A 13,810-nucleotide genomic window follows, 5' to 3' on the forward strand; every position below is an offset into this window, starting at 1 on the left:
TAGTATACTTGTGCTGATGAAGAAAAATGCCCTTGGAATCAGAATGAACTTCAAGACCCAAGAAATAATGCAGGCAACCAAGATCTTTCATCTGAAATGAGGCTTGAAGTTGTTGTTTAAGTTGTTGTATGGCCACTTGATCCGAACCAGTAATGACCATGTCATCAACATAAATAAGAAGAAGCACAATTCCAGTAGACGTGCGATGGATGAATAATGAGGAGTCATATTGACTTTGAGTAAAAGAAAATCCAAGAAGAGTAGATCGAAATTTTTCATACCATGCCCGAGGAGCTTGTCGCAGGCCATATAAAGAGCGTTTAAGCTTGCAAACACCTGGTGAGGATGAAAATAGACCCTGAGGAGAAGTCATGTAAATATTTTCTTCAAGGTCCCCATGAAGAAAAGCATTCTTCACATCCATTTGATGAAGGGACCAGCCTGCAGAAGCAGCAATAGAAAGCATTGTTCTAATGGTAGTCATCTTGGCTACAGGAGCAAATGTCTCATCATAGTCTATCCCATATTCTTGTTTATTGCCCAAAGCGACCAAGCGAGCCTTGTAACGATTGAGAGAACCATCAGAATTCAACTTCAAAGAATATACCCATTTGCAACCTATGGGCTTCACATCAGGTGGACAAGAGACAATATCCCAAGTAAAATTATCCTGAAGTGCTTGTAGTTCATCTTGCATTGCTTTCACCCAACATGGGTCTTTAACTGCCTGTGAATAACATGTAGGAACAACTATATTCGATAAGGTGGTAGTTAAAGAAGTATGCCAAGAACCATACCTATCTGGGGGGTGAGACTCTCTTGTGGATTTCCGCAGTGGTTCTAGCGCAGGTTCAGGTGGCGGATCAGTGTCGAGAAGTGGCGGGGAGCGCCTAACATACACAAGTCCGGGTTTAAAACGCTCTATAGACCGAGAGACCTCTTCGAAATTGGGAAGAATAGAAACATCATAAGAATTAGGGGAAAGATACGGGAAAAAGAATTGATGATCAAAGAAAATCACATTGCGAGAAATACGGATGCGATGTGCAGAGGCATCATAACACAAGAATCCTTTTTGATTAAGACTATATCCCATAAATGCACATTGGACAGATTGTGCCCCAAGCTTATGACGTTCACGAGGCGATAAGTGAACAAAACATACACAACCGAAAGTGTGAAGATTATGATAATTGGGATGAGTGTTAAAAAGACGAAAGAAAGGTGTATCAAAATCTAGAACCTGAGATGGAAGACGGTTGATCAAGAAAACAGCGGTGGACAAAGCTTCAACCCAAAATTTTGATGGAACAGAGGCCTGAAGCAGTAATGTTCTTGTAACATCAAGCAAGTGCCGGTTTTTGCGTTCAGCAATGCCATTTTGTTGAGGCGTATAAGGACAAGAGCGTTGAGAAATAATTCCTTTTTGCTTCAAGTATTTTTGAAACTCGTGAGAGGTATACTCTCCTCCCGAGTCGGTGCGTAAAATCTTAATGCTGGTTTGAAATTGGTTCTCAAGATATGCCACAAAATTCTTAAACATAGTGAAAACCTCAGCTTTAGAGCGTAAAAAATATAACCAAGTAAACCGACTATAGTCATCTATAAACGTCACAAAATATTTATATTTAGCATGAGATAAAATAGGAGACATACCCCAAACATCACTATGAATAACATCAAAACATTTGGTAGCACGGTGAGCAGGAGAAGAAAAAGGAAGAGTTTTACTTTTACCAAGTTTGCAAACAGCACAAGGAATGGAAGAACTAGACATAACCATTTTGTTTCCAATCAATCCATTTTTTATTAAATGAGAGAAAACGACAGAATTCGGGTGACCCAACTTTCTATGCCAATCCTCATATTGATGAGGAACTTTATTACAAGCAAAAGAAACATTACTAGAATTAAACTGGAGAGGAAACAAACGACCCACTTTAGGCCCCCTCGCGATCACTTTCCCCGACACATGATCCTGCACAGAACAACCAGCACGAGAGAAATTAACATCACAATTATTATCCACCAATTGTCCAACTGAAATTAAATTTGAAACAAGTCCAGGGGATACAAACACATCCCGAAAAGAGGAATTAATGTCACCAACAGCACTTATAGGAAGAGTATTACCATCTGCAATCTGAATGTTTTCGGTGCCGTTGTATGTGTGAACATTATGCAAATTTTCAAGGGAGCCAGTCATGTGATTGGAGGCCCCGGAATCAATAAACCAAGGTGGAGTGGCAGTGTTATAATTACCTTGGATGCCTAAGGCAGAGAGGGCAGAGAGTACCATTTGTTGCACACTTTCTGGAGTCAAGGCAGCAGCAACATTGTTGGAGGCAGCAGCGGCATAGGTCTGGCCAAAGGAAGCAGCATTGGCATGAAAGGCCTGCATTGGTCTCTTTGCGGGCCGGATCGGGCATTCTGCGATGATGTGACCATGTTGCTTACAGTAGTTACAGAATTTCTTGTTACAATTGCGAGCGATGTGGCCAAACTGTTTGCAGGAAAAACATTGAACTTGCTTCATATCACGCGATTTCCCTTTACTTTGGGCAGAATAGGCCACAGAAACGACATCCGTAGTAGTATTGTCGTTTGACATGGCCCCTTGAGTTAACAGACGCTGCTCCTCCCGCAGTAATTCTCCAAGACACACATCTAAAGAAGGAGGTGGAGATCGATTCAGCAGTCCAGCACGTACAGCTTCAAATTCTGGTCTAAGTTTCATTAAAAACTGATCCCGCTTGCTGACTTCATAAACAGTTTGAACAGCAATGAGCGCAGCCCCAGAAAGATCACCATGTAAAATAGCTGAATGTTCAGCCCACAGATTAAGGAACCCGGAATAGTAGTCTTGAATCGAAAGATCGCTTTGACGATAATTAGCTATGTCAAGTTCCAACTGAAATCTTTTTGCAGCATTGTTTTGGTTGTAAATGCGCTTCAGGTAATCCCACATGTCCTTAGCCGTAGAATAGGAACGCAGATTGTTAACCATGTGGGGTTCGATGGACGCGAGAATCCAAGATATAATTTGAGCATCCTTTGTATGCCATGCCTCCAATGCAGTTTTGTCAGTTGGAAGTGTTGAAGTACCATCAACATGGCCCCACACACCTTTTCCTTTCACGTACATCCTAAATTGAAACTCCCAAGCGGCATAATTTTTGCCGGTAAAACGAACACAAAAGAAGTTCTCTTTTTCCATGAGAAAACGACGAATAACGAGACGAAGTGATCGAAACAAGATCGCACAATACTCGTGCGCAAGGAACAGAAAGAGTTGATCAACTACTGTTGCAGTAGTTGCTACTGCTCTAAGGGTTTTTTTTTTTTTAACTAACAAGACCAGAGAACTAAGAGGAAAAAAAATTCACGGTTCAAGATTCAAGAGCTCTTGATACCATGTCAAAACAAATTCTGGCTTGATGCCTCTTTCATTATCTTTTCCTCTATAAATAATACAGCCTCAATAATTACATAATTATCACTACTAATTACAAATATCTTGATTTGAATTATAATTATATACAATTACTAATTTCCTAAGTTATACAAAATATAATAGGAAACTAATAATATCAGATTTCCTTATTGACAGTAACATGCTCTATAATTATAGTCTTACTTCTTCCTCATTTCATTTCTACAAAGACAAGACTATGACATTAGAATTAAATCAATAGAAAAAAATACACAATATAAATTGACTAGGAGTATAGAGAAAAGGCTTTTAAATTCTTGATCTTCAAACTCACATCAATAGTTGAATTAAAACTTTGAAATCAATAGTTGAATTAAAACTTAGAAATGACATTCGACCTTTAAATGCTCCAGGATGAGGATCATCTTTCAATATGACCACACTACATATATGAAGTGCATGCAGGTTATAGTGCATTTTTGGAATATTTCGAAGATGCATTTCCGGATTAAATTTCAATAAAATGGAGGTGACTCATTCACGAAGTGCTGAGGTTTGTGTATTATAGATGTGTCGGGAGATGCATTTTTGAAATTTGAGAAATGCTCCAGGATGAGGATCATCTTTCAATATGACAACACTACATATATGAAGTGCATGTAGGTTATAGTGCATTTTTGGAATGGAATCCAGTGATGAGCATCTGAGTTCGGGCCGGCTTCGGGACTGTAATTGGATGGTGTGGCCATCTGAGCTAAATATGTGGCTTATGATGGTCAAACACACGCTGACACTAACGGGGTTAAATGGGAACCATAGCAGCGGCGATGAACAAGTTGAGATATCTCAATAAGATGCAAAGACAAGCATAAAAGAAGCGAAAATTGGCACTGAAGGCTTAACAAGAGGAAACTGCAACAACGAAGGCTATGGTTAATGCAGAAGATAAGCCCCAAAAACCGGGAGCTCCTGAATTGTAATACCATATAGAAAATATTTATGATATATTTCAAAGTTGTGAATATAGTATATGTACTATCCGCTTAAATAGACTATTCTACATCAACATGAGTCTCATTAATGGATCAAGTACAATTTTATGCATAATTACATGAAGTTTCTCATACCACCCCTTATATGTTCAAATCTTCCAAACGACACCATCCTTCCTATAAAGCCAGCGTTTTAGAAGGTGACAATGTTTAAGTGCTGCAAATTAGTAAGTATGCAAGGCTGTACTATTAATGACCGCTGATGGTATTTGACGTAGTAGATCGACTATCCCATCCATCAACCACAGTTTTAGGCGAAGGCTGTCGCATTGTTTTTTGGAAAAGTCCAATCTCATCCTCATTTCCTTCTGGTGAGGATGGATGCGCATCTTCTTCAACTATATGCTCAGGCTCATCCTTTCCACTTTCAATTCTCATCAGCACCTTCAAAACCTCATCCATGGAAGGTCTCAATTCCTTTTCCCTTTGCAAACATTGAAAAGCCAACTCTGCTACCGAAACTATCATCCTCTTAACCTCGTTGTCTGAATCAAAACCAAGATTAGGATCCACCAGCTCAGTAAATTCACCCTTCTGGATCTTCTTTAAGGCCAGGTTTGACAAGTTAATCTCATCCTTATGTCTGTTCATATCAACAGCAAGCTTAGATGATATAAGCTCGACGAGCACAACACCAAAACTATATACATCACTCTTGTTAGTAAGCTGGTAGCATTGATGATAGTCCGGGTCAACATAACCTGGTGTCCCTTGTGGTGCCGTGGAAGCATGGGTGATATCATGGGGGAATAGCCTTGAAAGACCAAAATCTGCAACTTTTACACTGAAGCTGTTTGTAAGGAGAAGGTTTTTGGTTTTCACGTCACGGTGGATTATGCCTGAAGCATGCAGATAAGCCAATGAACTTGCTGTCTCTATGGCAATTTTCATCCTGATATGCCAAGGCAGTGTGGCTGTTCTTGCTAGATCACCTTGGAGATGAAAATCAACAGTGTGGTTTGGAACATATTCGTACACTAGCAGTAGTTCATCGCTGTGATGTGAAGTACAACCATAGAGGGACACAAGATTAGCGTGGCGAGTACGAGCAAGGATCTCAATTTCATTTGTGAACTGTTCTACTCGCCTCCAGTTATGTTGGTATAGGCGCTTAACAGCAACTTCACGTCCATCTTGCAGTCTCCCTGGTTGTTATTTGTTAAGGATCAGACCATATAATAATTAGTTTTTCAACATGATGCATGAAAATAGAGTTCAAGTATACAACTAATCTATGTTCCAGTAGGGAATGAAGTTTGGGAAGGGAATGATTTACCATAATAAACTATTCCAAAGCCTCCACTTCCAAGTTGGTTGGCTTGGTGGAAATTATTTGTAGCTTCTTCTAGCTCCTTATAAGAGAACAGAGGTATTTTAAAGTAGACAGTGCCATTTTCTGAGTCTTGATTTCGGTAGGGATCAATTTCATCATTGTATGATTTTATTCTCGATTGATTCTGGAGGTCTGATGGAGCATGTTTTCTTTTGGAGTGGCATCGAGCTATAAGAATACCCAGTGCAACCAATGTAAAACCTAAACCTGTAGTAGGAAAATTCAACCCTCAATCAGGCAAAACTTTAAATATATGATATATAGTAGGATCAATATATATGAATTCTTACTCTTGGTTATGTATTTAAAACATCATTAGTTATATATTACCTATTCCAAGTCCAAGTAGAAGCTTAAAATAATCTCTCTTATTCTCTGGCTCTGCAACATAAGCCAATTTGAAGCAAGTTTATAAGTAAACCATAAATCAGCAAATGAAATATATTAGTATGAGAAATTCATCTGAAGCGTACCATTATGACAGTAAAACTTCTTGCTTGCATCAAGTCGACATTGTCCTCCGTGGTTGCAGCACTTGTCACAATCAGCAGATAGTTCTATTTTAACACTCACCTGACCAGATACAAATGATAAAATGTTTTTGGTATCAGTCAAGTCTTTAGATGGAAACTGAAGAACCATGCAGGATGGGAAAAAGCTACGTGCCATCTCTATAGTAACATTGGGGTATTGGTTGCTGTCATAATATATATCATAGGATGAACAGTTGTGTTTAAAATAATGTGCAGGGGGGTTGATTTTGTGGCCGTGGTTGCATCGGAAGAAAGTTACATTATAAATTATATAAAAGGAAACCAAAGGAGAAGGGGGAGGAAGAGTGTAGTTGTGGTTCAAAGCATCACAAGCATTATTTTGTAAATGCTTGTAAAAATCTTGATCAGAAAGTGTAATGGTATTCTGGTCAATGGAGCCAGTTAGCTCTGTGGTTCTTGCATTCTCCTCCAGTTGAATCAATTTGGGTGAATAGTAACCGGCGTCACAGCTATGTATGAGTATGAGGCCGCAGTCTGGTTTCTCTGCCTTGGTGAAAGGATAACTAAAATTCCCACGAATTCCACAGCTGAATGAGTGTGGACAGTTATCCTGGTACCCACTTCCATACCCTTCTGATAAAATCAACACGAGGTGACAAAACAAGAGGAAGCAGAACAAATGAACAAGAGTCATCCCAACTTTACGAGGAGGAAGTAATGGATCCTTAACATAAAAAAAAACTGATGTAGTGAAGATTAAGTACTAGTAGTGTGAACAGTGCAAAATACACACGTTGTCTTCACAAATAGATATGTATCAGTATCATGTATAAATCAAGTGGTCTAAAAAGGGAACCTATTTGATAGGTCAGTTGACTTGAAAAATGAAGGAGAAAGACTTGATGAAAAAGAAAGGTAGATTAGATTAACCGTAGTCCATATAAATGTGAGTTATACAATTCAAAGTTAGAAAGGTATAGTAGCTGGCCATTTCTTAGTTATTCCACCAATGAAACTGGACCCCTCTGCCATATTTTCCTTATTGACAAAACAGCACATTCAGACAATGAATACTTCGACATTCAAACGCAGCCAATTTATTTATTCACAGCACATTAGAGGGAATATAAACATCAATATTTTTTCAAACTTTTTCCCATATTAAATTTTACACTTTGTATTCTTTCTTAGAAAGAAAATATACTACTGTATATACCGTTATTGGGAAATATTATATTTGTGTTTTCTTTCTATCTCTTTTCTTTTCCTGATCCTATTTCAAGTCTGTGAGGCATACATATAATGAAAAAGGTGTCATCAATTTGACAGTCACACTTACATTTCATGACTTTCAATATATTTCATAGAACATGTAGTTTCCAATTAGCTTCCAACATGTAACCTTGCCCAAAAGGCAAAGGCAAGAAAACTAGGACAAAATTTCTGGGCCCTGGTCATTTTTATCTAAAAGCGTTTGTAGGGTATAAACTTTTTCTTTTTTCTCCCATTATATTTTTAAGTTTTGGTTAACTGCATATTAAAGTTCAACTACTAGTTAGAGCCAGTTTAAAAGACCTAGTTGGTTCAACCATAGTTTAAATCGAGCTATCGCTTCGACAGCTAAACCAGTTGAATCAAATCGATTTTTACTTCTCATCATTTTAAATTCAAAGAGTAGGTCTGACCAGTATGTGGTCGGTTCCTTATCGTATCAACCGGTCGAAGTCAGTTTTCATTAAAGTTGGTCTATACTGTTTGCACCGGGGATGATGGACTATATGTTTTATGCAGTATATTAAAATGTGATAAATTACTTGGCGGAGCAACATGGTGTGAACAAATATACTTTGCAAATTAGCATTCCAAAGATTAAGGGGAATACAGGCATCATAAATTCATAATACTATGAAGTTCCAGTAACACGAGAAACAGACTCTAAATCATGCGAAGATTCCCCCTTCTTCGAACTTTTAAACGATATGACAAAAAGATGCTAGCTGCTCTCATATAACGATTTATTAAATTTCAAAAAATCCAAGGATAAGCAGATAGCTATAGAATAGCATAGCAAACATTGTTCCAAAAATTTTCCCTTTTTGTGTCTTATTTCTGTACCTCTTTTTATAATATTTACATGTACCCCCATCTCAACTCTTTGTCTGACTGCAATGTCTCTTAAAATAATCATCTATACAAACGGATGAGACGAGAATGATACATTATACTCGCTCATTTTCATGTTTCAACTAACAATCATTGCTTATAGTTGATTCAGTAAAAATGACTTATCAACAATTGATACTAGACAGTGATTAAGCACTGGCATTAGGTGTAGTACTAATACTTTCCCATTTATCAGTGACCGTGTTTGGTGAAGACGGGTGCTTCATATTTTTCATATTCTTCAATAATCCAACTTCATCCCATTCAGGTGAGGTTGGTGGTGGATTTACATTACTGTGTGAAGATCCAACACCATCTACATCTGCTTCCTCTACAACCTCAACCACATCCTTCCCACTCTCTATTCTCCTAAGTTCATCTAACACTTCTTCCATAGAAGGTCTCATCTCCTTGTCCCTTTGCAAGCATTGAAATGCCAATTCTGCCACTGAAACTATCATGCTATTAACCTCATTGTCTAAATGAAAGCCAAGACTAGGATCTACCAGCTCATCAATTGCACTTTCTTGAATCTTTTTTGTTGCTAGAGTTGACAAGTTAATCTCTTCCCTACTTCTGTTAATATCAACAGCGGGCTTAGATGATATCAGCTCAATGAGCACGACTCCGAAACTATATACATCACTCTTGCTAGTAAGCTGATAAAATTGGTGATACTCAGGATCAAGGTAACCCGGTGTCCCTTGTGGAGCTGTGGAAACATGAGTGGCATCCTCAGGGAATAATCTTGAAAGACCGAAATCTGCAACTTTAACACGAAAATTGTCATCAAGGAGTATGTTACTGGTTTTCACATCACGGTGGATGATACCAGAAGCATGGAGATAAGTCAAGGCAGTAGCAGTCTCTATGGCAATTTTTATTCGGATCGACCATGGTAGTAAATTTGGCTTGGCCAATTCACCATGGAGATGACTTGCGATGGTGCCATTTGAGATATATTCGTACACAAGCAGTAGTTCCCGGCTGTGCCGTGATGTGCAGCCATAGAGGGACACGAGATTTTTATGTCGCAATGTTGTCAGGATATTAACTTCATTCATAAACTGTTCTACTCTTCTATAGTTGTGTTCGTATAAACGTTTGACAGCAACTTCACGTCCATCGGGAAGTTTCCCTGGATTTTAAGGTTGAAGCATAAGTTATACAATAAGATGGAAAGATTAATTTAGTATGTCAGATAGCTGTTGTACCTACCTAAGTAGACAGTACCAAAGCCTCCATCTCCAAGTTCTTTAGTATGGTCGAAATTGTTTGTTGCTTTTCTAAGCTCATCGTAGGAGAATAATGGAACTCCGAAGTGTTTACTACCAATTTCTCTGCGTCGATTTATGGATGCATCAGAATAAGAGTTACTAGATTGGAAGTGTCCAACCGAGATAGCATGTTTTCGTTTGTAGAGTAGAAGGAGAAACATGAACCCGATGAACAAGATGCCCAGGATTCCAATAACCAAACCTGTGGAAAAAGGCCAAAAAGAATATATCAGTTTAAGAATACTATATAACATACAAAAGGGGATGAAACTTGTCATTGCACAAATTGGAATAATTCAAACAAAAGATTTTAAAGGGGGGGGGGGGGGGGGGGGGGGGGGGGGGGGGAATTATCAAAACAAATTAGAACAAAATCTGACATCATTTTAGTTTAACATACTGTTAAATTTTCACACTCAAGAATCAAGATCAATGAATTTGAAATCATGTGCTGAAAATTATGTAAACAGTAGGTTACCTATACCCAGTTTAACATTCCGCCTCAGCCCCTTTCGCATAGCTGCAAATAGAGTAAACAATTAAGATTTGACATGAAAATAAAGTTGTGCAGAGAAAAATATGATTAGCTAACTCTGTTGCACAAACAACATTAACCAGTCAATCAGTGGAACTCAACTCTTGCTACCCAAGAGCAATAGTAAATCAGCTGAAAAGTGTAGTAAATGCTAAATTCAAAATCAAAATGTTGAAGACAAGTTTGTACTTAGGTTAGACACATCAACGTAGAGCCAGTACTCTCGAGATGTCTGACTCTGATAATGATGTGGACAAGGAACTGTGCGTGTGTATTTTACCCAGAAAAAAATAAACAATGTGTCACAAATTTAAATGGAAACAATTATGAACCTATAATGTGTGGAAAGCAGATAAAAGCAACAACTATTATATTAGTTCAGTGCACTTATGAGTGCTTGTGTTTCCGGGGTGTCTGTTTTAGTATACCATTGGCACAAAAAAACCTCCCGTAGCTGTCAAGTTGACACTGTCCTCTTTGTTTATAGTGACAATATGCACATTCCTCTGTTATGTTTACTTGAATTGGGAAATCAGCAGTTACAAAAGTAAAAGGGTCGTCAGAGTCAGCGAGGTCTTTAATCGGAAGTCGGACATTTGCACATGCTGTAAAAGCCCTCCAAGACTCTTTATCAGTATAGATGTGAGGCTGGTAGTAGACATCATAAAGGGGGCAGTTTGTATACTTATGCATATATTTTGGAGGATTTACATGGAGGGTACGGTTGCACATGAACAAGCTTGTGTAAGTTTCCAAATGAAAAGCAAAGTGAGGAGTGAGAGGAAGAGTGTAATTATATCTGAGAGCTTCACAACTTCGGTTTTGCAGCAGTTTGCGCAGACTCTTGTCTCTAAAAACACAATTAGAAGTAGCATGACCTCCGTTATACTCAGTAGGACTTACAACTTCAACCTCAAACTCACACTGTTGTTTCCCTTTATTCTGAAACTGGATCATTTTGGGCTTCATTGAAACATCATGACAATAATGGATAGGCAATAAGCCACAGTCTTGGCGTTGAGTTGTAGTGAAAGGGAAGCTGATATTGCCTAGATATCCACAACTAAATGAACCTGGACACTCTCCTTGGTACTCATATCCACCCGCCAACACAAGACGCGGCACGAGGTGTGAAAACAATAGGAACATAAATTCATAAACTAGACTCATCCTTAATAATTCTCCTAACTTTATGTGCAAAAGAGGTCAGGGATATAATTTTCTAAAATAAGTTGAAGTCTGTCTAACTTATTCTTTACACTTTTCAGTCTTCACAATTGAATAACACCACCAGCTTTAAATGCTTCATACACCAAGTGGAAATTGAAGATGAATGGAAATGAAAGTGGGAACACATGAATAACAGTATATCTATATTTTTGGCCTTTAGGGAAGTGAGACCAACTTCATGCTCAAGTTACTAACTAAACTCCTATCTGAATAAAGACAAAGACTTGACTTCATAAACTGCAAATCTCAATCTTCTACTATTGGTTCCTAAACCACGCAAAATTAGGATAATAAACCAGTAGTTAACTTATATGCATGGGAACTAAAAATGAGAAATATCAAAAACTGAGAGGTCTAGATTCTTGAGTGAGTCAATGTAGAGATATTGAAATTAAAGAAAGTGGGTCCTTAGGGGTTGAAATACTCAAAAAAGATGAGAAAAAACAAGCAGCAATTTGAAGTTGAAAGAGTCTTTGGGAATAATAAGACAGATAATCAAAGGTTCACACTTCACTTCACAATGACTGTTCAACGAGGGATCATGAGAAAACGCGTTAACAAGAAAATGTGTCTATCTTTGTTGTCTCATCTTCATTAACTGTCTGTCATAATCCTTGACTTCAAACTTCTTTTGCTTCTAATTAGTTAGTACCTTAATGTCTTGTGTTGCGTGTTCCCTCTAAATTAAATTAGAATCCTAAGTTGTTTTTCCACTTCATTATTGTTCATTTATTATGATTTATTCATCTTTATCCTGATTCTTGTTGAGTGCAAATTGGAAAGATTTATTGTAAAATCAACGGTCAATAAATAGTTAACCGAACCTATCCTAATTGGCCTGTACCACATGGTAATTATACGGAGATGCCTCCCTACAAGGATGCTAATAGTGCAAATTTAAATTATAGACGGTTAGTTCGTCCAGTGACGAATGATGCTGAATTTGGTAGGTAGGACCACGATTCATCCTCACAATTGCGATTGGGGAAAAATTAAAATTATGGTGAATTCTTATTTACCCACCTCAAAAAGGTGGGTCAAGTTACCTTTAGTGTAAAATGCATTGAAAACATCAAACAATTGTTCGATATGATAAATAATTAAATACATAAAAATTAAATGGTGTCATCTGATTGGTGGAATGTACACTACCCATCTTTTTATGATGGGTAGAGAAGTTGTCCCCAATTATTTAAGGACAAAATTTATGTACAATTCTTTAAGTATGGTTCTTACTTTTTTCCAATGAAAATATGACAATTATACTTAAATATCATTTAGTGAGTGAAAATAGGAGAAATTTGCATACATGTAAAAGAAAATTATACACTTGTCATATTTTTATTGAGAAACAGTACGAACTACACCTAAAGAATTGTACCTAAATTTTGTCCATTATTTAATGTCAAACCTGATCCCAAAATCAGATTAGAGGTTCAGTGGGCTGGACACCTATGGTGAAAAAAATTATGTAAAAAAATGTTAGGAGGAGTTTGGTTGGATGCTGTATTTTTATCCAAAATAAAAAACTTAACATAAAAAATGGCATATAATAAATAATTGAATGAAAAACTTTTAGACGTGGAAAGTGTTCATTTATTTTTTTAAATAATTTTTAATTTAAAATAAAAATTTCTTTACATAATAATAATAATGGAAATGTAGAATAATTGAAACGAAAAGTATGACTAATGTGGATAATTTTTGCATTATTAATATGGTTTTATTCTGGCGTCAAAGAATTATGAACAAAAATAATATTCTTTGTTTTGAATATGAAAATTTGATTTAAATATTTCATAATTTAGATATATTTTTTTTTATAAATTCTTATAGAAGTTATATGTTATTTTTTGTTATGATAAAATATAAATGAACTTCGATAAACTGATGAAAATTTCAAAGGGACTATTTACGAAAACAAACATATATAAGACCCTTTTAAAAAAAATTAATTTTTTTTTCTAAAATGAACTATTTTATTGCATTATTTTTTTTAATACAGTATTATTTATTCTAGTTTTTTGGACTCAATAACATGAATTATTTTTGTGGAATACATTGTAATGGAACATATTTTAATTTATGTTGTATATTAGATTATTCTCCTATTGCAAGTATCTACTGATATCTGTCATTTTCATGAAAATAAAAACTAATATTTTTCTTTTTAATATGAACCAGACGACCAAAAACTATCTTCTATGCCCTTTTCCTACTAAACTTCATTAATATAACTACAAAGTACAATTATTATTATTTTCATGAAAAATCAACATGAGAAAAAAAATCA

The 13,810-nt window shown here is 36.7% G+C and overlaps 2 protein-coding genes across 2 annotated transcripts; both read right to left on the reverse strand.

The window, feature by feature from the left end:
- Positions 1–3,843: 3,843 nt before the first annotated feature.
- LOC131642967 (LEAF RUST 10 DISEASE-RESISTANCE LOCUS RECEPTOR-LIKE PROTEIN KINASE-like 1.1) lies at positions 3,844–7,999 on the reverse strand. The gene is made up of 4 exons (XM_058913120.1): positions 6,292–7,999; positions 6,149–6,199; positions 5,762–6,025; positions 3,844–5,630 (listed from the first exon to the last, which is right to left on the reverse strand). The coding sequence occupies exons 1-4, from the start codon at positions 7,004–7,006 to the stop codon at positions 4,675–4,677; spliced, it is 1,986 nt and encodes a 661-aa protein (XP_058769103.1). The 5' UTR covers positions 7,007–7,999; the 3' UTR covers positions 3,844–4,674.
- Positions 8,000–8,390: 391 nt separating this feature from the next.
- Positions 8,391–13,367, reverse strand: LOC131642956 (LEAF RUST 10 DISEASE-RESISTANCE LOCUS RECEPTOR-LIKE PROTEIN KINASE-like 1.1). Its single transcript, XM_058913115.1, has 4 exons — positions 10,716–13,367; positions 10,231–10,272; positions 9,694–9,954; positions 8,391–9,613 (listed from the first exon to the last, which is right to left on the reverse strand). The coding sequence occupies exons 1-4, from the start codon at positions 11,455–11,457 to the stop codon at positions 8,625–8,627; spliced, it is 2,034 nt and encodes a 677-aa protein (XP_058769098.1). The 5' UTR covers positions 11,458–13,367; the 3' UTR covers positions 8,391–8,624.
- Between the last annotated feature and the right edge of the window lie 443 nt (positions 13,368–13,810).

Source organism: Vicia villosa, linkage group LG1, assembly GCF_029867415.1.
Source record: "Vicia villosa cultivar HV-30 ecotype Madison, WI linkage group LG1, Vvil1.0, whole genome shotgun sequence".
NCBI lineage: Eukaryota > Viridiplantae > Streptophyta > Magnoliopsida > Fabales > Fabaceae > Vicia > Vicia villosa.

Coding starts and splice junctions, on each gene's coding strand:
- LOC131642967 (XM_058913120.1), bottom strand. CDS start 7,006: ATGACTCTTGTTCATTTGTTCTGCTTCCTCTTGTTTTGTCACCTCGTG. Junction 6,026..6,148: donor TCTACTTGGACTTGGAATAG/GTAATATATAAC, acceptor TTCCTACTACAG/GTTTAGGTTTTACATTGGTT. Junction 5,631..5,761: donor CTTTGGAATAGTTTATTATG/GTAAATCATTCC, acceptor AATAACAACCAG/GGAGACTGCAAGATGGACGT.
- LOC131642956 (XM_058913115.1), bottom strand. CDS start 11,457: ATGAGTCTAGTTTATGAATTTATGTTCCTATTGTTTTCACACCTCGTG. Junction 10,273..10,715: donor GAGGTTTTTTTGTGCCAATG/GTATACTAAAAC, acceptor CTCTATTTGCAG/CTATGCGAAAGGGGCTGAGG. Junction 9,614..9,693: donor CTTTGGTACTGTCTACTTAG/GTAGGTACAACA, acceptor CTTAAAATCCAG/GGAAACTTCCCGATGGACGT.